At 44.7% G+C, this 22687-nt stretch overlaps 1 protein-coding gene across 1 annotated transcript in view; it reads right to left on the bottom strand.

Annotated features, from left to right (window-relative positions):
- The window catches only part of LOC140460039 (uncharacterized), a 69668-nt gene that overhangs the window by 43221 nt on the left and 3760 nt on the right, over positions 1-22687 (bottom strand). Inside the window, exons 3-5 of the mRNA XM_072554446.1 lie at positions 22491-22666; positions 15604-17090; positions 5646-7175 (exon numbers count right to left, since the gene is read on the bottom strand). Of these exons, the coding sequence (XP_072410547.1) occupies positions 5646-6769 (1124 nt within the window). The 5' untranslated portion in view covers positions 6770-7175; positions 15604-17090; positions 22491-22666. The remainder of the gene's footprint in view (positions 1-5645; positions 7176-15603; positions 17091-22490; positions 22667-22687) is intronic.

The following is a 22687-nucleotide window of genomic DNA, read 5'->3' as shown; positions in this document are numbered from 1 at the left end:
GGACAGGATGGTTAAGAAGGTATTTAGCACCATTGCCTTTATTGTTCACACCACTGCGTAAACGAGCATGTTGAGGTTGTACAGGATATTGGTGAGGCCACTTCTAGAGTACGGAGTACAGGTCTGGTCACTCTGTTATTGGAAGAATACTGTGCTGTATATCTCTATGACTCTATAAAAAGAGCCATTACAAATTTGATGGACCAAACAACTGCCTTTTGAGAGAGATAAATGGGAGCATCAATATTTTAAACTTCCAATTTTTGTTCTCCTCCCAAAGTCTCTGTTTTGTCAGGGGACAGTGTAAGCCAGTAGGCCTTGCAATTCAACCTCATCTTATCCTCACCCAATATTCAAGGGAAATTAAGGGATGATGAAAAATACTGGTTTTACCAGTGATCCTCTCATTCCATGAACAAATAAAACAGATTATGATGCTGCCATCACTGCATGTGTCAGAATTAAAGTGATCAGAAAAATTCTGAACTCACGCTACTCACAGTTTGTGCACAATGCCATCATGTCTACTAATTCTGATCATTTCAATTGATATTCAGTCTTTCCACATTAAGAGCAGCCACGGTTTATGTTTCATTGGCAATTCTACATGTTGACTTTCTATTATAACAACGGCAAAGAGATGGTGATATGTATTTAATCTTTAGATTGGTTGTGTCATTTAATTGTGAAACAGATTGAAAATTCACAACTTCAACAAATGCCAAAACATTTTTTTTTAGGATGTTTGGGCACGAGCACTGACAAATAAAATATCAAAGAATTACAAAGTTATCAGGAGAGATACATATCTTGTTTAACCAAATACATTGCTGAAATTCTCTGCACTGCCAAAGTGCAATAAATATTCACTGTGTACCCCTTATTCAACTCATTCAAGAATTTCAAATTGAGCTTGAGGTAATTCAAGAGCAAATGGCAACATTTGTTTGTTAATACACTCACCGTAATCTCTGAAAGAGTATTTTTATCAAAGTCACAATGTTTAATCCCAAACGGAGCAATTAAGTGCAAAGTTACTTTTAACCATTTAATAAAAGACTGCAAATTTTATTTCCTATGAAAAACAATTTTATTGTTTTGATAAGATATATTAAACAAAATAGCTTTCCTGGGTGTCAATATTTACAACAGTTATGCAGCTATTATTCGGCAATTGACCAACTAATTGAAATAATTTCAGAATAAATTAGCTGCTTCATTATAATACATTAAGATATTTTAATAAAGTCATGAAAAGGAAATCTTTAACACAAAGTTAAATAAAATACAAAACCATCTTACAGAATTCAATTCAAATCATATCTGTTGAATCACAAAAAGATGACGCTCAATGTACCAAATGACAGACAATCACTGGTAATGAAGGAAAAACATTGTAAAGAACATATATATCTCAATTATATCTTAAATGAATATCTACTCTGTCTTGGACAACAATGACTGAAAGTTTTTTTGTCAAATTGAAAACTACAACAGCAAAGCTTTAGAAAATCCATCACTGAGCCCAACCTCGAATCAGTGTTTTTTTTCAGGAAATCCTTTTCAGATTTCAGGCTTCTCCAGCTACAATTAGTATGAAGGGAAGGTTAGGCACAGTGTGGAAAGGATGAGCAATAGCAATATCTTGGCTCTCACCCAAGTATTCTCCGAAGAAAAAAATGCATCTGGATGGGGATATGAATAAGGAAGGAATCAGAGGGATACGGGCCAAATGCTGGCAAATAGATCACTAGATTACTTTAGGATATCTGGTTGGCCTGGACTGAAGGGTTTGTTTCTATGTGCTCATTACAGATACTCCTCTTCTGTGATCCCTAGTCATCTCCACATACCAGCTGTACTTTTCATGAAATAATTTGACAATTGTTGACTTCTATCAACCTCTTCAATCCTGAGAAATTTCCTCTCTCTGTAAAATGTGCTTCACATTGGCAAATTCAATCCTCCTCCGTTCCTCAAGAACACACTTTATAATGTGCAATGTTCTCAATAGCTGTTTAACATTCAATGGGGAAACTGTTTTCAGTCCAACAGTTAGACAGAATTTCTCTGAAATGTTTATGGCAAATGCACTGTCCCATGAGAGCTCGTAGGGCCAGTTAAAATGCTTTTAACAGCCTTTTCTTTAAATTTCCCTGCCTTCCCAATATAGAAATTTTCTCCCATAAATTATTTGCCCTGAAAAGATCCAGCAGTAAAATGATTCTGGAGCGATCAGTAAAAATATCTCAGTTGGGTTATCCAAGGTTAGAAATGGAAGAACACCTCTCTTCAAGGTTACAGTTCAATTTGCCCTTTCAGCATTCCTTGAAATTAAGGTGTTCCATCATAGTGTTTAATTATGATCCATTAAAAGCAGTATCTACTCTCATCTGAGTGCAGAACCAACTCAACTGACTGAACAAGCAAAACAACTTTTCTGTATGTACTTTAGATGTGACATCCTCGCCCTCTCTCTCTCTCTCTGTTGACACAACAGGATTACCAGGACTATTGAGTAACGATTGCTGATCTACAGTTTGCTTCTGCTGGTTAACAGAAGCATTTAATAACTGCTAGCCTGGTCATCCACAAAGTCAAAGAACACACTGTTCACCTGTGCCTGAGCAGAGGATAAATTTCACTTGGAACACATCACAAAATGACAACTGTTACAAGTCCCACAACTCATGAGTTTCCATGGACAAAGTTAAAAATCACAACACCAGGTTATAATCCAACACGTTTATTTGGAAGCACTAGCTTTTGGAGCACCGCTCCTTCATCAGATGGTTGTGGAGAATGAGATCATGATCACGGAATTTATAGTCAAAGGAGTCAAGTATTATGGAAATGTGATATATTAAACAATTTTAGATTAAATCTTTCATTTTTTAGAATGGGTTGCTTCTCTTTGGTTTGTTCATCCCAGAATTTGGTTTTAATTACCTTCTCAAAAATGCCATTGAAATGCAGAGCTTTTTGAACAGAGGTGTGAATTCTATTTGTGTCCCAATGTCCAGTCAGACTGACATTTTTCTTAGAAAAGCTTTGTACTTAAATTACATTCTTGAGAAGGTAAATTATAGATTAGGGTGGATTGGCAGTGCTAAATTACCCACAGTGCCCAGAGATGTGCAGGTTAGGGTGGATTAGCCATGGAAATTATGGAGTAAGGGGGTGTGTATGGATGGGTAGCAATATGGAGGGCCAATGTGGAATAGATGGGCCGAATGGCCTGCTTTCACATTGTCAGGATTCTGTGACCCTCCCCAACAAAGGTACATTTATCTATCCTGTCAAGCCCCTTTCAGAATTCTACTGATTTCAATAAGATCACTTCTGGTTCAGAGAGATATACAGCACAGAAACAGACCCTTTGGTCCAAATCATCCACTGATTCACAAACTGAACTCGTCCCACTTGCCTGTATTTGGCCCATATCCCTCTAAACCTTTCGTTTCATGTACCCATCCAAATGTCATTTAAACGTTGTAACTGTCCCTGCATCTACCACTTCCTCAGCAAGTTCATTCCTCATGTAAACCACCCTCTGTCAAAACGTTGCTCCTCAGGTTCCTTTTACATCTCTCTTTACACCTTAAAAAAAATGTCTCCCAAGTTTGAGCTCCCCTACACTAAGAAGACCCTTTCTATTCACCTTATCTCCACTCCATGATTTTATAAGTCTCAATGAGCGCACCCCTCAACCTCCTGTGTTCTAGTGAAAAAAGTCCCAGCCTCTCCTTGCAACTGAAACCCTCCAGTCCTGGTAAATCTTTACCAAACCCTCTCTAATAGTATTCTTCCTCTTACAGGGTCACCCAGAGCTGTACTCAGTACCCGGAAAGTGGTCTTACCAACATTCTGTACAACCTCAACAAGATGTCCCAACTCAATGGTGTGAACAGTGGAGGCAATGCTGCTGAGTGCCTTCTTAACCACCCTGTCTAGCAGTGATGCAACTTTCAAAGAACTATGTACCTTAACTCCCCCCATGTCTCTGTTTTACAACGTGACCCAGGGCCCTACCATTAACTGTACAAGTCCTGCCCTTGTTTTAGCAAAACGCAACCACTCGCTTTTATTCATACCTCTCTCATACACACGCTCTCTCTCTCAGACATATACATGTACACACACACCCTCCCCCGAACACACTCACTGACTTATACTCCATCACACTCACACTTTACCAAATGTTCACACAGTCTTACTCACACTCGCATGCACAAACTGACATGCACACAATCACACTCTCTCATGCACGCACAACTCTATGGGGTGAATTTGTATTGGCAGAATTATATTTGCAGATACATTCAATTTTGCTCAAAAAAACACAATCTGCAGCCAGTCAATCCATGTAATATTTTATAAATTCCTATTTTGGAAATAGAACCAGTCTGATTCAAGATTGGGATACTGATAGACTCGAAGTTCACACCTGTAATGCATTGTCTGAGCTAAGATATCACTTTTTTTAAAAATAAACCTTAAGTCATCTCAAGACTATGACTTAAAAGTAGTTCTGGGATTTACATATTAACGAACTAAAACCTGCAACCCATTCTAAAAGATGAATGGCTTAACAGCACTCTAGGTTTGTTCAATATATCCTATTAGTTGCATGACACTGTGATTTTTGCTATAAAATATGTGTCTTATGATCCTGCTCCACAGCTACCTGATGAAGGAGCAGCGGTCCGAAAGTTAGTGCTTCCAAAGAAACCAGTTGGACTATAACCTGGTGTTGTGTGATTTTTAACTTTATCCACCCCAGTCCAATGCTGGCATCTCCACATCATATCTCGTGAACACAGCCCACACCTCCCGGTGCTGCCAGTAAACTTTACAATGCCAATGAAACAACGCACTCTACACTCCTGAAAACTTTACAATTTCTAATGATACCAGCTACTCATTCACTGCTCCATCTGATACATGGCATTGGAAACTTAGTACAGGAGGCTGAAAGAAATGAGCAGCTTTAAAACAAAAACCTGTTGGAGCTCAAAGCTTTCAAAGTCTGAGCCCAGCAGTAAGTTCAGGTTACCTTTATTGCGACCCAACTTTGTTACAGCTCCAGATCACCTCAGCAAAAAGGTGTTGAAAACGTAGCTGATTTTTAACTGTTCAAGGTCAAAGCACCCCTCCGCCACCACCCCCCCAACACCACTTTCTTTCCTATTGGTCACCACTGACTTGTCCCTTTGTAACTGGATCCTTTGTACAGCCTTAACCCAGAAGAAGTATTGCCTCACTCAGCGATTTCAACCCATACCCTGTCTCCAAGTAAGTTTCTCCCTGCCCATCTGCCGGGAGGGAAAGAAGTGGGGGGAAACAGGTGGAGTCAACTACACTGCTGTAGGTCTCAGTCACGTGTAGGCCAGACCAGGTAAAGGATGCAGCTGGGATGACTGAGTGAATCCTTTCCCACAACAGCAGTTTCCTTCCCTAAAAAGAATGTGACTGAATCAGAATGGGGCTTCCCCCCGACCCCGCCCGATGGTTTCATTGTTAGATTCTGACCGAATTCCAAATCCGCTATCTGCTGCGGTGGGATTCAAACCTGGGAGTTCCAGAACTGGGTTGATAGCCCAGTCCATAATGGCACTCGACAGTCGCTCCTTCAATCCCCCTGCGATGGCACGTGAACTCCTTGGTGCCTCCGCAGGGTGGCTGCCCGGGTAAAGCCCTTCCCACATTCGGGACAGCTGAAGGGCCTCTCTCCCGTGTGGACCCGCCGATGTTTCACCAGGGCGGAGGAATCGCTGAAGGCCTTCCCACATTTGGGACAGCTGAAGGGCCTTTCCCTCGTGTGGACACGCTGGTGCTTCAGCAGGTCAGAGGAATTGCTAAAGGCCTTCCCACACTCGGGGCAGGGGAATGGCCTCTTCCCAGTGTGGACCCGCTGGTGCTTCAGTAGGGTGGAGGAATCGCTGAAGGCATTCCCGCACTTGGGACAGATGAAGGGCTTCTCCCCGGTGTGGACCCGCTGGTGTGTGCGCAAGTTGCCCATCTGAGTGAATCCCTTCCCACACTCAGGGCAGCAGAAAGGCTTCTCCCCCGTGTGGATCCGCTGGTGGATCAGCAGGACCGACGCCTGGGTAAAGCCCTTCCCACACTCGGGGCAGCTGAAGGGCCTCTCCCCTGTGTGGACCCGCTGGTGCTTCAGCAGGGTGGAGGAATTGCTGAAGATCTTGCCGCAATCTGTGCAGGGGAAAGGCATCTCCTGTGTGTGGACCCACTTGTGGGTCTGAAGGGCAGAGGAATCATTGAAGGCCTTCCCACACTCGGGGCAGCTGAAAGGCTTCTCCCCAGTGTGGACCCGCTGGTGCGTCCGCAACTTGCCCACCTGAGAGAATCCCTTCCTGCACTCGGAACAAGTGAATGGTCTCTCCCCAGTGTGGACCCGCCAGTGGGTCAGTAGGGTGGAGGAGGTGCTGAAGGCCTTCCCACACACAGTGCAGGAGAACGGCCTCACCCCCGTGTGGACCCGCCTGTGGGTCTTCAGGTCAGAAGAATAGCTGAAGTCCTTCCCGCAATCGGGGCAGCTGAAGGGCCTCTCCCCCGTGTGGACCCATCGGTGCCTCAGTAGGGCGGAGGAATTGCTGAAGGCCTTCCCACACCTGGGGCAAATGAATGGCCTCTCTCCGGTGTGACTGCGCCGATGAATCTCCAGGGCAGATGGAGCACGGAAGCCTTTCCCGCAGTCGCCACACTTCCACGATTCCTCCACGGGGTGGGATTCCTCAGGTTTTTCCATGGCCGAAGCTTCAGCTGTACACAAATGCTTTTAGAGCCCCTCCTGACCGTGAATTCCTCTTTTCAGGCTGAACAACTGTTTCTGGCTCCACAATCAGTGCGCTGCAACAGTAGGGACTTTTATTCAGTCCCACTGATGCTGAAAACATACTCAAACAGGAACCAAAAAGCTTTGCTCCTTCTCACAGAATCAGTCAAAAATTGTTGCAGTCTCGATGGATTGAATGACTGTCAGACATTGACAACAAAGTGAGGACTGTAGTTACTGGACAGTCAGTGCCGAAAAGCGCAGTGCTGGAAAAGCACATCTGGTCAGGCAGCATCCGAGGAGCAGGAAAGTCGACATTTCAGGCATAAGCCCTTCATCTGTTAATTTTGAAACTTCCGTCCTCAGATCGCCAAATACTCTGTAAAAGGAGATTACAAAAGTCATCAGTGTCAGTCCAGGGTAGAAATTCAGAACAAGCATTTCTACTTTTGGGGGAACGTTCTTTTCTTTAGTTATTCCACAAAATTGAAAGCACCATCTCACTCTCCCCCCTCTGTTCTCACATTAACATCCCTGGGAAGTGGGGGGAAAGGAGACATCAAAGCATTAACACCAACACCAGACAGAAACTGTATATATGTTCGTAGAAAGCCAGAGTCATAGAGATACACAGCACAGAAACAGACCCTTCGGTCAATCTCTTCCGTGCCAACCAGATACCCAAAATCAATCTAGTCCCATTTGTCAGTTACTTGGCCCATATCCCTCTGAAACCTTCCTATTCAAACACCCATCCAGATGCCAGCATCCACCATTTCCTCTGGCAGCTCATTCCTTACACACATCACATTCTGCATGAAAAAGTTGCCCCTTAGGTCCCTTTTAAATCTTCCCCCTACCTTAAACCTATTACCTTCCGGTTCTGGACTCCCCCATCCCAAGGAAAAGACCTTGTATATTTACCCTATTCATGCCCCTCGTGCTTTTCTAGAAGTCTATAAGGTCACCCCTAAGTCTCTGGCGCAGGAGGGAAAACAGCCCCATCCCGTCCCTCCTCACCCGGGTAATTAAGACACATACCTGAGTTTGCAGAGTCTGCCTCCTCCCTGGAATCACTCCAGTTGCTTCAAGTGAACAGATTTTCCCCCCCACTCCCTCCCAGGATGAAGAGTTGCCCAGAGGGAGGGAGTTTCACTCTGAAACGGACAGGGCCACTTCCGCGTTATGACGTCATAGATGAAGTGAGGGGGCGGGGAAAGGCCGACAACAGCTCCGCGCACTGCGCCTGCGCTGCCCTGTAATTTGCAACAGAGTAATCCCTTCCTTTCAGAGAATTCCCAGAGTGTGGAAGCAGGCCACTCGGCCCAAGGAGTCCGTACCGACCCTCCGAAGGGTAACCCACCTACACCCATCCCCCTATTGCCCTGACTAATGCACATCCCTGAGCACTACGGGTAATTTAGCTTGGCCAATCCAACCTAACCTGGACAAAGTTAAAAATCAAACACCCAACAGGTTTATTTGGAAGGACTGGTGTTAGCAGCGCTGCTCCTTCATCGGGTGATTGTGGAGAATAAGATCATAAGGCACAGAATTCATGGAAAAAACATTACAGTGTCCTGCCACTGAAATGATATATTGAACAGACCTGGATTAAGTCTTTCATCGTTTAGAATGGGTTGCAGGTATCAATAATATGTAAATCCTAGAACTTCCTGTCAGTTACGTGTGTGCATGCATGCATGAGGGAGAGAAAAAGTCTCTTTCCGTGCTGTATATCTCTATGTCTATTTGATAACAGATGCTTTATTTACATTGGTGTAAATATTGTTGTAAATCATAGCTGGGTACTAATAGATGTAAGGGAGAGAGTATTCCTCAAGTAGGACACTATAAGAATCCTGGGAAAGCTCTATTTCTGGTTTACTTCCTAATGAACAAACATTTGGGGCCAGCATGGTGGCTCAGTGGTTAGTACTGCTACCTCACAGTACTAGGGACCTGGGTTTGATTCTGTGTGGAGTTTGCACGTTCTCCCCGGGTCTGAGTGGGTTTCCACCGAGTGCTCCCGTTTCCTCCCACAGTCCAACGTTGCGCAGGTCATGTGAATTGGTCATGCTGAATTGCCCATGTTAGGTGCACGTTAGGTAAATGTAGGGGAATGGGTCTGGGTGGGTTACTCTTCGGAGGGTCAATGTGGACTTTTTGGGTGGAAGGGCCTGTTTCCATACTATAGGAATCTAATCTAATTAAGCACGAGCACCTATATACATTTAACTTTGTTTCATTCTTCTTGTTTGATTCCATGCTATGACTACACTCTTGTGTCTGATTGGTTTGAGAGACTGGGAGATTGTGGATTGGGTCTCAATTAACTGCATGTTTTATTGTTCCAGAAGGTGTAAAGGGGTGGGGGTGGGGGTCAAAGCTTCAGGAGAAATCCAGCAGAGCTGAGAGCAGACCCACATTTAACTCTGTTGGAACAGGAAAATCAACAGAGGACAGAGAAACCAGGACCTGAAATCCAAGCTGACACCAGATTACCCTGTGATCAGTGCTTTCATTAGCACCTCTCCCATTATCTTGCTTTCCATTTGACTACCCCCTCAATTTTCAGGATCCAATCCTTGTCATTCTGAAGTCATGTCTCCGTTAGGAGTCACAGATCATAACTTTTCTCTTCAAATGTGTAGTCAATTAATTCGCTTTTGTTACAATGCAGCACACATTCAGACACACCGTTTTAGTTTCAATTTTTGTGATCTTTAGTATCCAGTTTTGATTGCTGGTATATTAACTCTCCTTGTCCCTTTCTATCATTCTCTGATGTTAATTCTCCAGATCACGACATTGCTCACTGGCCTTGAATTGGATTGACCAGGCTAAATTGCCCAAAGTGTCCAGGGATGTGCAGGTTCAGTGAGTTAGCCATGGGAAATGCAGGGTTATAGTTCCATAGTAATAGAAGCAGGAGTAGGCCATTGGCTCATTGAGCCTGCTCTACTATTCATTCAGCTCATGGCTGACCTATCCATCGTCTCAGCTACTCCTACCTCCATTGTCCCAACTACCCTTAATTCCCCCACCATTGCAAAAACCCATCCAACTGTGTCTTGAATATACTTAATGAAGCTGCTTCTCCTGATTCCTTGGCAGAAAATTCCATAGATTCACTACTCTCCAGGAAAAGCAGTTCCTCCTCATCTCTGTCCTAAATCTACTCCCCCTAATCTTGAGTCCGGGTCTCATCTACCAGCAGAAATGACTGGATAGGGTAGGGCTTCATCCCCACAGTTCAATGAATTCTCACTTTCCAAGATGTATTCACTCATTCAGTTGCTGTCTCACAAATAAAAGATTTAATTTCCAACTTCTTCTGTTCCCAGTCAAGGCAAAACATCTTTGAAAGCTGCTCTGAAAGTCCAGTCTTCAGAACCACACTTTTGCTTTCACCGAAGATGATTAGAGTCAAACAGCACAGAAACAGACCCTTCAACCCAACTCATCTGTGCCAACAAGAAATCCTAAATTAACCTAAATCATTTGCCAGCATTTGGCCCATATCCCCCTAAACCCTTCCACTTCATATTCCCATCCAGATGCCTTTTAAATTTTGTAGTAATTGTATCAGACTCCATCACCCTCTATGAAAATGTTGCACCTCAGGTCCCTTTTAAATCATTCCCTCTCACCGCAAACATATGCCGGCCAGTTTTGGGCTCCCCTAACCTGGGTACTCACCCTATCCTGCCCCTTATAAACATCTATAAGGTCACCCCTCAACCTCCAATGCTCCACGGAAACTTTTCACTGGCCTATTTAGCCTCTTCCTGTCTTAAACACTCCAACTCTGGCAACAGCCTTGAAAATCCTTTCTGAACCCTTTCAAAGTTTCACAACATCTTTCCTGTAGCAGGGACACCAGAACTGAACACAGTATTCTAAAAGTGGCCTAACCAATGTCCTGTACAGCCACTCCATGACCTCCTAAGACTCACTTTCAAGGACCCATGAACCTGCACTCCAAGATCTCTCGGTTCTGTAACACTCCCCTTAACTGTGCCAGTCCTGCCTGGATTGCTTGACCAAAATGCAACACCTCACATTTCTCTAAATTAAACTCCATCTGCCACTCCTCGGTTCATTGGCCTATCCGTTCAATTCTAATTTACAGCAAACTCTTTTTCCTCTCTTATTCTCTGGAAGCTGAAAATCTCCATCCCACACACTCCCTCCATTCTCACTTTGCTGAACCTAATCCCTGCTGTACCTCATCCTGAAGGGTCTGGTTCATGCTGATTAACAGGTGTCACAAAGCTAGTTCCTTTTTGACTAAAAGCTTTTCTCTGGCTCAAGGAGACTCTGTCCATGACTTTTTTCAGAGGTAATAAACCGGCTGGGTGCTGATCAGTCTGGTTTGAACAGAGATGAAAGGGAATTTGAAAGGCCTTTTGTTTATATGTAAACAGGTGTGACTTCAGGCCAAATTGGTCAAGTTTTAGAAGTGACCTGTATAAAGAAAGGGGAGTGAGCTGAGCAGTTTTAGTTCAGTATTGAACTGGTTGGAAATTCAACAGGGAGCTATGTGGAAACTCTCTCTCTTTTCCACCTCTCAACTTCAACCTATAAGCATGTGTTCCATTTATACTGGTTTTCAAAGGGAGTTGGCTTATTGGGACTGTTGTGTATATTCAGAACAGCATAACTGAGTCTAGTTGGCAAGGTTGAGTTCTGTAGGGGTTCTTTATTCTGATCTTTGTGTTTCATTGTGTAATTTTGTGAATAAATTTTTGTCTGTTTTAAAATCTAGTAGTCAACCAAGCTAACTTACTCCAGGTAATTTTTACTGTACACTTACCAAATTAAATTACAAAGTTATGGTCTGGGGCTGCCTGCTTCAGAATGTTTTCAGTGGTCTGGCTTAGTCCATAACACAGGCCTACACTTTCACTCAGGGGAGATATAATTGAAACATACAGAACATTGAAAGGCCTAAACAAAGTGGGCATTGGGAAGATGTTTCCATTGGTGGGCGAGACCAGACCTGAAAGAGACTAGAAAAGGGAAGACCTTTTAGAAGGGAGATAAGGAGAAACTTTTCAGCCAGACAGTGGTGAATCCGTGGAATGTATTGCAACATGAGGCTGTGGAGGCTAGGTCACTGAGGGTATTTAAGACTGCGATAGATACGTTCTTGAGTATCAAGGGGATCAAGGGTTACAGGGAGGAAGTGGGAGAATGAGGTTGAGAAACTTATCAACCACAGTTGTGTGGTATGAGCAGACCTGATGGGCTGAATGGTCTAATTCCTGCTCCTATGTTTTATGGTCTCTTGCTGTCCTGGACACAGAGAGAGAGAATTGGGAGCAGGAGTAGGCCATTTGGTCTTTTGAGCATGCACCAGCACTGAACAGATCATAACTGGATATGAATATACCTACATCTAAGTGGATAGGCTGAGACTTTTTTCACAGGAGCACAGGAAGTTGAGAAGTTTATAAAACCAAGAGGGGTGTCAATGAGGTGAGTGGCTGGTGCTGTTTCCTTCAGATGGGGGTTTCACGATTAGGGAGGAAACTTTTAAGGAGAGAGGAGAAAGATTTTAAAAAGACATGAGGAACACCTTTTCTTGAAAGAGAATGGTTTGTGTGTGGAATCAATGTCCTAAGGAAGTGGTGGATATAGGTACAGTAATAACATTTAAAAGACATTTGGATAAGTACATGAGTAGGAAAGGTTCAGAGGGATATGGGCCAAACTACATGGGACTAGTTTAGTTTGTGAATATATTCAGCATGGACTAGTTGGACTGAAGTGTCTGTTTCTGAGCTGTATGACTCTGTAACTGTTCTGTACTGGTCTTAAAACCATTATTTTTGCCTTCCCCCATCACCATCCACTTTTTTGTGGTTCAGAAATCAGATGAACTCAGGCTTGAATATATTCAATGGCTGCCTGATCGCAGAAAGCCATCCCAACTTCTGAACTCTTGCTAATATATCACTTGCCTTGCTGATTGCTTGCTACATCTGTCTGACAACTGGCAGTGACTGGTGTGGAAGGATGTTGAGGCCCCTTTGTACATCCACACATCATTCCTGACGAAGGGCTCGTGTCCAAATCACCAACAATCCTGGTCCTCGGATGCTGCCTGACCTGCTGTGCTTTTACAGTACCACACTTTTCGACTCTAATCTCCAGCATGTGTAGTCCTCACTTTGTCCACATCCCAATATATCACCACTTAAACAATGCGCCTTTTTTCTGCTTTTCCTTCCACAGCAAAGGCAAAATCATCACATTGTGGTAATGCGTTTGCCAATGGAGCCACAGACCTGAACCAACGTTTGCAGAGTCTGTTCCCCCAACCCCCAATTCACCCCATTTCCTTTCAGTTGCTGCAAGTCAACAACTGAAGCTCAGAATTTAGAAAAGAAATTGAAAATAGGGTGAGAAAAGAGAGTGCCGTACTCACAGATGTCGGACAGAGGAAGGAGGTTGCAATCTCGGGTGAAGTTCAATCTTTATTGAGAGACAGAGAGGAGCAACAACAGCAACTTCCGAAGCTCATGTTCCAACTTCCGCATTCAGACAATAGGGGCGCTCTGATTGGCAGGAGGATCAGTCTCTTTCCGGTCCTCCAGTGCTTCCTATTGGTCCATCAAAAGAAGGGCGCGAGCCGTGTGCGCGGACACCGAGTAGCAGGCGCAGTTTTTTTTGGCTGACTCCGAGGAGCATGCGCAGTGCTCGCTGCCACAGAGACGCTGGAGATCCTGGTAGGTGGGATTACTGACAGATTTGAAGTGTCCAAATGCCAATAGGAGAAAAAATGGCTGGAGCCACTTTCTTTTCCCCCTCTGTGGCTCGACTTATTAGCCCTTTTGCATTTGTTCGGCTGCTCACCTTTTGTATATCTTTTCCCCAGGGTTGGGGGTCCTAAACGAGAGGGCATAGGTTTAGGGTAAGTGGGGAAAGATTTGAGTGACCTCGGATTAGAAAGAAAAACAGTGTGAAAGTTAATTGGTCTTAAGAAATGCCCTCTCTTACACCCGAACAAAATAGATTGTTCACAGCCTATTGATCACTCAGTGGGAAGAATGTTGTGAAACTTGAAAGGGTTGAGAAACGACTTATAAGGATGTTGTTAGGTTTGGAGCTACAGGGAGAGGCTGAAATGCTGGAGCTGTTTTCCCTGGAGTATTGGAGGCTGAGGGGGTAGAGGTTTATAAAATCATGAGGGGCATAGATAATGTAAATAGACAAGGTATTTCCCCTGGGGTGGGGAGGTCTAGAAGTAGAAGAAGTAGAAGTAGTTTAGGGTGAGGGGGGAAAACTTAAAAGCGACCTACGGGGCAACTTGTTTCAGGCAGAGAGTGGTGCGTAAATTAAATGTGCTGCCAGAGGAAGTGGTAGAATTACAACATATATAAGGTATCTGGATGGGGACATGAACAGGAAGGTTTACAGGGATATGGGCAAAGTGCTGGCAAATGAGACTAGGTTAATTTAAGATATCTGGTTGGTCGGGACCGAAGGCTTTGTTTCTGTGCTCTACAATTCTATGATTTTTTTTTGACATAGTCTGAGCCTATTTCACAAGAATAGGAATAGGCCATTTACCCATTACAGCCTGTCCTCAGCTGTGGCCTAACTGCACATATTTCAATGCAAGTTTCGAAAGATGTCTGCAGCTTTTTTATAAAATTGAACATGCTTTAATAATGTTTCTGAATATATCATTTTAGCTATTCTTAATTTTAAAAGTATGCCATTTCTCAGGTAGAGTCATCACCATCCATTCTCTCTCCCTCTTCTTATCGGTTCCTGAATCCTGGCACCAGACAGACACCAATATCATCTGGCTTCCTACTGGCAACTGCAGAGAATGGAGACAATCCCTGAGCCAATCAGAAGGCTGTCCTGAGGGGAATGACCATCTCCCAGAATAAAGTGTCTGGTTAAGATCCCCCCCCACCCACCACCACCACCACCGCCGTGTCTGCAGCCTGGCTTCCAGCTGAATCTATCTGAGCCGAAGGTCCTCCAGCGTGTGTTTACCCTGGATGATAGCATCCAGAGCCTCCCACCTTCTGCGAGACAAGTGCCACTCTGTCCTCTCCGATGTGTGTTGTGTCACTGCTGAACTGTTTCCAGTGGCTGAGCAGAGGTTGATGGCCAAGTTCAGAACCCATGAGGATAACCTTGGGTGACGCCACTACACCCTGCACTCTCTCACACTCACGCAGACCCTCTCTCAGACAATCACAAACCCACCATTGCACACACCCTCTCAGGCTCATACTCCATCATACACACATGCAAAAACACACTCACACTACTCTCTCATGCACGCACATACATACAAGTCCATGGGACGAATTTGCATTTGCAGGAAACTTTACAATGCTGATAAAACAACGCAGTACCTGCATTCCTAAAAAAATTACAATTTTTAATGATACTAGCTACTCATTCACTGCTCCACCTGATACATGACATTGGAAACTTAGCACAGGAGGCTGAAAGAAATGAGCATCTTTAAAACAAAAACCTCTTGGAGCTCAAAGCTTTCAATGAGAGTCTGAGCCCAGCAGTAGGTTCAGGTAACGCTTATTGTGACCCAACTTTGTTTCAGCTTCAGATCCCCCCCAGCAAAAAGGTGTAGAAAAAGTATCTTTTTTTTTTAGAAACAGCTCAAGGTCAAAGCACACACATTTCTCCCCGCGCCCCCTCACCCCCACGTTCTTTACTATTTGTCAGCACAGAGTTGTCCTTTTGGAATTGGATCCTTGGTATAGCCATAAACTAGAAGTAGTATTGCCTCATGCACCAATTTGAACCCATACCTTGTCTCCAAGTAGGTTTCTCCCCCCTCATCGGCTGGAGTTGGGGTTGGGGGGGGGGGGGGGTGGTGGAAAAGGAGTGCAGAATAGTCAACCAGACTGCTGTTGGTCTGGAGTCACGTGTAGGCCAGCCCGGGTAAAGGATGCACTGCGACGAGTGAATGAATCTGTTCCCACAACAGCAGTTTCCTTCCCTAAAAAGGTTGTGAGTGAATCAGATGGGGGTTTCCCCTCCCCTCCCTGACAATTGTTTCGTTGTTTGATTCTGAACTCCAGATTTCTAACCGAATTCCAATTCCACCATCTGCCTTGGCAGCTCCCGGAACTGGGTTGATAGTCCAGTCGATAAAGGCACTCAGCCATCGCTGCTTTAAACCCCCTGCGATGGCATGTGAACTCTCTGGTGTCTCTGCAGGTGGGATGAGCGGTTAAAACTCTTCCCGCACTGATAGCAGGTGAACGGCCTCTCCCCTGTGTGGACCCGCTGGTGTCTCAGCAGGTCAGAGGCCTGGGTAGAGCCCTTCTCACACTCTGGGCAGCTGAAGGGCCTCTCCCCAGTGTGGACCCACTGGTGCTTCAGCCTGTCGGAGGAACTGTTGAAGGCCTTCCTGCACTCTGTGCAGGGAAATGGCCTCTCCCCCATGTGGACCCGCTGGTGGGTCAGCAGGGCAAAGGAATTGCTGAAGCCCTTCCCGCACTCGGTGCAGAGGAACAGCCTCTCCCCAGTGTGGACCTGCCGGTGGGCCAACAGGGTGGAGGCCTGGGTAAAGCCCTTCCCACATGCGGAGCACCTGAAGGGCCGCTACCCCGTGTGGACCCGCCGGTGCCTCACCAGGTCAGAGCAATTCCTGAATACCTTCCCACACTCGGGGCAGCTGAAGGGCCTCTCCCTGGTGTGGACCCGCCCGTGCCTCAACAGGTCGGAGGAATTGCTGAAGGCTTTCCCACACTCTGTGCAGGGGAATGGCCTCTCCCTGGTGTGACTGCGACGACGAATCTCCAGAGCAGATGGGAAACGGAAGTCTTTCCCAGTCACCACACTTCCACGGTTTCTCCATGGGGCAGGATTCTTTGGGTTTCTCCATGGCCGAAGCTTCAGCCGCACACAATATGTGCAGAGCTCCTCCGCTCCGTGAATTCCTCTTCCCAGGCCTTATAACTGTTTCAGGCTCCACACTCAGTGCACTCCAACCGTAAGGTCTCTCATCCAGTCCCACTGATGCTGAAAACGGACTGAAACAGGAACCAAAAAGCTTTGCTCCTTCTCACGTAATCAGTCAAAAATTGTTGCAGTCCCGATGGATTGAGTGACTGTCAGACATTGATGTCAAAGTGAGGACTGCAGACGTTGGAGAGTCAGTATCGAAAAGTGCGACGCTGGAAAAGCACAGCAAGTCAGGCAGCACCTGAGGAGCAGGAGAGTCGACATTTTGGGCATAAGTCCTTCATCTGTTGATTTTGAAATTTCTGTCTTCAGATCTTCAAATACTCTGTAAAAAAAAATTACAAAATTCATTACTGTCAGTCCAGAATAAAAATTCAGAACAAGCAATTTGTTTGTGCTGTTATTCCACAAAATTGAAAGCACTATCCCACACTCTCTCTCTCCCGCCTCCCCGCTCTAACTCATTCTCCTGAAGGTGTTGATTCAGGATCTTATAGGGGCAGAAAAACAAAAACGTCAAGACTGACATCTCTGAGTTTTGGATAACTCCACCTGAAATTTAATATCTTTCATAACACTGGGATATTGCTGAGGGTGAGCAGGTCTGATTTTGGGAAGCAAAAAAATGTCAATTCAGGGTGAACCTGCAATGCAGGTTCTTGAAGAACCATCAGACAAAATGGTTAACATTCCCAGGAGGTGGGGGGGAAAGCAAAATGAGCCATCAAGGCATTGACACTGCCACCAGAGAGAAACTGAACATACAGACATGACAAACATTTGTGGAAAGCCAGAGTCATCGAGATGTACAGCACAGAAACAGACACTTCGGTCAAATTCTTCTGTGCCCAACCAGATATCCAAAATTAATCTCGTCCCATTTGCCAGCGTTTTGCCCATATCCCTTTGAACCCTTCCTTTTCATACACTCATGCTGATGACTTTTAAATGTTGTCATTGTACCAGCCTTCACCACTTCCTTTGGCAGCTCATTTCATACATGCACCATCCTCTGCGTGAAAATGTTGCCCCTTAGGTCTCTTTGCAGTCTCCCTACCCCTGCCCTCACCTTAAATCTATTACCCTCAAGTTCTGGACTCCCCATCCCAAGGAAAAGACCTCGTCTATTTACCCAATCCATGCCCCTCATGATTTTAAATAAGTCTATCAGGTTACCCCTCACATTCTGACGCACTAGGGAAAACAGCAACACCCTATCCTTCGAACCCTTCTTACCTGGGTAATTAAGACACATATCTGAGTTTGCAGAGTCTGCTCCCTACCTGGGTTCACTCCAGTTGCTACAAGTGAACAAATTTCCTCCCCCTGCACTCCACCCACTGCTTCCCCCCTCCCCCCCTTCCTGAACAGTCAACAAAAATCCCTTCTCTTCAGAGAACCCTCACTGTTCTAACAAGTTCACACCAACCTCCGAATGGCAACCTCACCACACCCATACTCCTATTGCTCTACATTTACCCCTTGACGAATACATCTAACCTGCACATCGCTGGGCACTGTGGGTAATTTAGCACTGCCAATCCACCTGAACTTGCACATCCCTGGGCACTATGGGTAATTTGGCCTGGCCAATCACACCTTACCTGGACAAAGTTAAAAATCACACAACACCAGGTTATCATCCAATGGGTTTATTTGGAAGCACTAGCATTTGGAGCACTGCTCCTTCATCAGGTGGTTGTGGAGTGTAAGATCATAAGACACAATTTCTGGAAAAGCATTACAGTGTCCTGGCATTGAAATGATATATTGAACAAACCGGGATCGTTAAGTCTTTCATCTTTTACAATGGATTGCACATATCATTAATATGTAAATCCCAGAGCTTCCTGTAAGGCACCTTCTCAGGATAACTAAGGCTTTATAACAAAAGGAGACACCTCAGCTCAAACAATGCATTAAAGGTGTGAGGTCAGAATCTGTCTGTATCCCAGTCTAGAGTCAGACTGGTTCTATTTCCAATGTGGAATTTACAAAATATTACATATATTAACTGCCTGCAGATTGTGCATTTTTTGAGGAAAATAGAATGCATATGCAAATATCCTTCTGCAAACACAAATTCACCCCCATGGACTTGTGCATGTGTGCATGAGAGAGAGAAAAAGTCAGTTTCCATGCTGTATATCTCTATGTCAATTTGAGAACAGATACGTTTTTTTCTGTTGGTATAAATATTGTTGTAAATCATAGTGGGTACTAATAGCTCGATGGAAGGGTGAGAGAATTCCTCAAATAAGGCACTGTAGGAATCCTGGGAGAATAGTATTTCTGGTTTACTTCCTATTGAACAATATTAAACACAAGCACCTACTTATTTCTAATTTTGGTTCACATTTCTTGTTTTATTCCCTGCTATGACTACACTCGGTGTCTGGATGATTAACAGGCTGGGAGATTGTGGGTCTGGGTTGACTTCTTGTTCCAGAAGGTGTAAAAAAAAGGGGTCAAAGCATCAGCAGAAATCCAGAAGGGGTGAGAAATCAGGACCGAAATCGGAGCTGACACCAGATTCCCCTGTGATCAGTGCTTTGATTACTTGTGCTAACCCTCTACCTTTATCTTGCTTTCCATTTGATCACCTCCTCAATATTGAGGATCCAATCCTTGTCATCCTGGAGCCATATCTCTGGAAGGAGTCCCATATTTTAATTATTCACTTCAATGTGTGCAGTCAATTCATTCGCTTTTGCTGCAATGCAGCACACATTCAGACATACCATTTTTAGTTTCAATTTTTATGATCTTTCGAATCCACTTTTGATTGCTGGTACATTTACTCTCCATGTCTTTCTGTCGTTCTCGGATGTTCATTTTTCACATCACTGTATTGCTCACTGGCCTTGATTCGGATTGGCCATGCTAAATTGCCCATAGTGTCCAGAGATGTGCAGGTTAGGTGGGTTAGCCATGGGAAATGCAGGGTTAGAGTTTCATAGTAATAGAAGCAGGAGTAGGTCATTTGGCCCGTCGAGTCTGCTTCACCATTCATTTAGATCATGACTGATCTCTCCATTGTCTCAGCTTCTCCTCCCTGCATTGTCCCAACTACCCTTAATACCTTTACCATGCAAAAACCCATCTAACTGTGTCTTGAATATACTTAATTAAGCTGCCTCTACTGCGTCCCTGGGCAGAGAATTACATAGATTCACTATTCTCTGGGAAAAGCAGTTCTTCCTCCTCTCAAACCTAAATCTACTCCAACTAATCTTGAGGGAGTGGTCTCACCCACCAGCAGAAATGACTGGATAGGGTAGGGTTTCATCCCCACAGTGCAATGAAATCCCATTTTCCACCAAAATCTCAGATGTACTCACTCACTCAGGTGCTGTCTCATAAATGAAAGATTTCATTGTAACTTCTTCTGCTCCCAGGAAGGACAAAACATCTTTGAAGGCTGCTCTGAAAGTCCAGTCTGCACAATGACACTTCTGGTTTCACCAAAGACCCAGAGAGTCATACAGCACAGAAACAGACCCTTCAGTCCAACTCATATGTGCCGCCGAGATATCCTAACTTAATCTAGTCCCATTTACCAGCATTTGGCCCATATCCCTCTAAACCCTTCCTATTCTTGTACCCATCCAGATGCCTTTTAAATGCTGTAATTGTATCAGGCTCCACCCCTTCCTATGACAATTCATTCAATACATGCACCACCTTCTGCGTGAAACAAGTTGCCCTTCATGTCCCTTTTAAATCATTCCCCTCTCACCTCAAACATATGCTCTCTGGTTTTGCATTCACCCTATCCATGCCCCTTATAAATATTTATAAGGTCACCCCTGAGCGTCCGATGCTCCAGGAAAATATCCCTGACCGATTCAGCCTCTCTCTGTAGATCAAACCATCCAACTCTGACAACAGCCTTTCAAGTCTTTTCTGACCCCTTTCAAAGTTTCACACCATCTTTCCTGTAGCAGGAAGACCAGAACTGAATGCAGTATTTTAAAAATGGCCTCACCAATGTCCTGTACAGCCACAACATGACCTCCCAACTCCGATACTCAATGCTCTGACTAATAAAGGAAAGCGTACAAAATGCCTTCTTCACTATTCTGGCTACCTGAGACTGCACTTTCAAGGAACAATGAACCTGCACTCCAAGGTCTCTTTGTTCTGAAATACTCCCTTAACTGTCCTGCCTGGATTGCCTTACCAAAATGCAAACATCACATTTCCCTAAATTAATCTCCATCTGCCACTCCCTGGCCCATTGCCCCATCCAATCAATTCTAATTTATCGCGAACTCTGTAATTCTTATTCCCTAGAAGCTCAAAATCCCCATCCCACACACTCCCTCCATTCTCACTTTGTTGAACCTAATCCCTGCTGTACCTCATCCTGAAGGGTCTGGGTTCATGCTGATTAACAGGCCCACACTCAGGGGAATCTAATTGAAACAAACAGAATACTCAATGGCCTGGACAGAGTTGATGTTGGGACGATGTTTCCATTGGAAGGAGAGACTAGCAGCCGAGGGCAGAGCCTTAGAGTAAAGGGAAGACCTTCCAGAACGGAGATTAGGAGAAATTTCTTTAGCCAGAGAGTGGTGAACTGATGGAATTCATTGCCACAGAAGGCTGTGGAGGCCAGGTAACTGAGGATATTTAACACTGAGACAGAAACAGTTCTTGAGTATCAAGGGGATCGAGGGTTACAGGGAGAAAACAGGAGAATGGGGCTGAGACACTTCTCAGCCGTGATTGAATGGTATGGGCAGATCCAGTGGGCTGAATGGCTTAATTTCTGCTCTTATGAATAGGAAAGGTTCAGAGATATATAGGCCAAACAAGGTAGGACTAGTTTAGTTTAGGAATATAGTCAGCATGAAATCAAGTATCTGTTTCTGTGCTGTACGATTCTGTAACTGTTCTTAAAACCATTTTTTCTGTTCCCTCAACCATCCATTTCATTTTTGTTCAAACATCAGATGAATTCAGCCTTGAATATATTCAATGACCCCCTAACCACAGGAAGCCCCCCCCCACTTCTGAACTCAATTCCTCTTGCTAATACACCACTTGCCCTGCTGACTGCTTCGTGCACCTGTCTGACAACGGGTATTGACTGGTGTAGAAAGACACTGAAACCTCTTTGTACATCCACATAACATTCCCGATGAACGGCTCATGTCCAAAACATCAACTCTCCTGGTCCTTGGATGCTGTCTGACCTGCTGTTCTTTTCCAGGGCCACACTTGTCAACTCTGATCTCCAGCATCTGCACTCCTCACTTTCTCCATATCCCAACATGTCACCATTAAAACAATGCACCTCCCTTCTGCTTTTGTTTTCCCACAGCAAAGGCTATATTATCACATTGTGGCCATGCATTTGTCATGTGTTTGCCAATTGAGACACAGATCTGGACCAACATTTCTAGACAAGTGAGTACTGCAGACGCCGGAGATTAGAGTCGAGAGTGTGGTGCTGGAAAAGCACGCAGGTCAGGCAGCATCCGAGGAGCAGGAAAATTCCTGATGAAGGACTTTTGCCCGAAACGTCGATTTTCCTGCTCCTCGGATGCTGCCTGACCTGCTCTGCTTTTCCAGCACCACACTGTCGACCAATATTTCTATACTCTGTCCCCACCCTGAATTCACTCCCTTTCCTTTCAGTTGTTGGAAGTCAACAATTGAACGCCAGAATGGAAAAAAGAGTGGAACAGATGGCGAGAAAAGAGAGTGCCGTACTCACAGTTGTTGGACGGAGGAAGAAAGTTGCAGTTTGGGGTAAAGCTCAGTCTTTATTCAGAGAGGCAGGAACAGCAGCAGGTGCTGCTTCAGAAGCTCATTGTCCAACTTCCGCATTCAGGAAATAGCGGTGCTCTGATTGGCAGGAGGACAAGAGTCCTTCCGGACCTCCCAAGTTCCCTATTGGTCCATCAAAAATAG

Source organism: Chiloscyllium punctatum, chromosome 36 (assembly GCF_047496795.1).
Source record: "Chiloscyllium punctatum isolate Juve2018m chromosome 36, sChiPun1.3, whole genome shotgun sequence".
Taxonomy (NCBI): Eukaryota; Metazoa; Chordata; class Chondrichthyes; order Orectolobiformes; family Hemiscylliidae; genus Chiloscyllium; species Chiloscyllium punctatum.
Note: the sequence above shows the minus strand (reverse complement) of the source record. Positions and strands in the feature narration are given on the sequence as shown.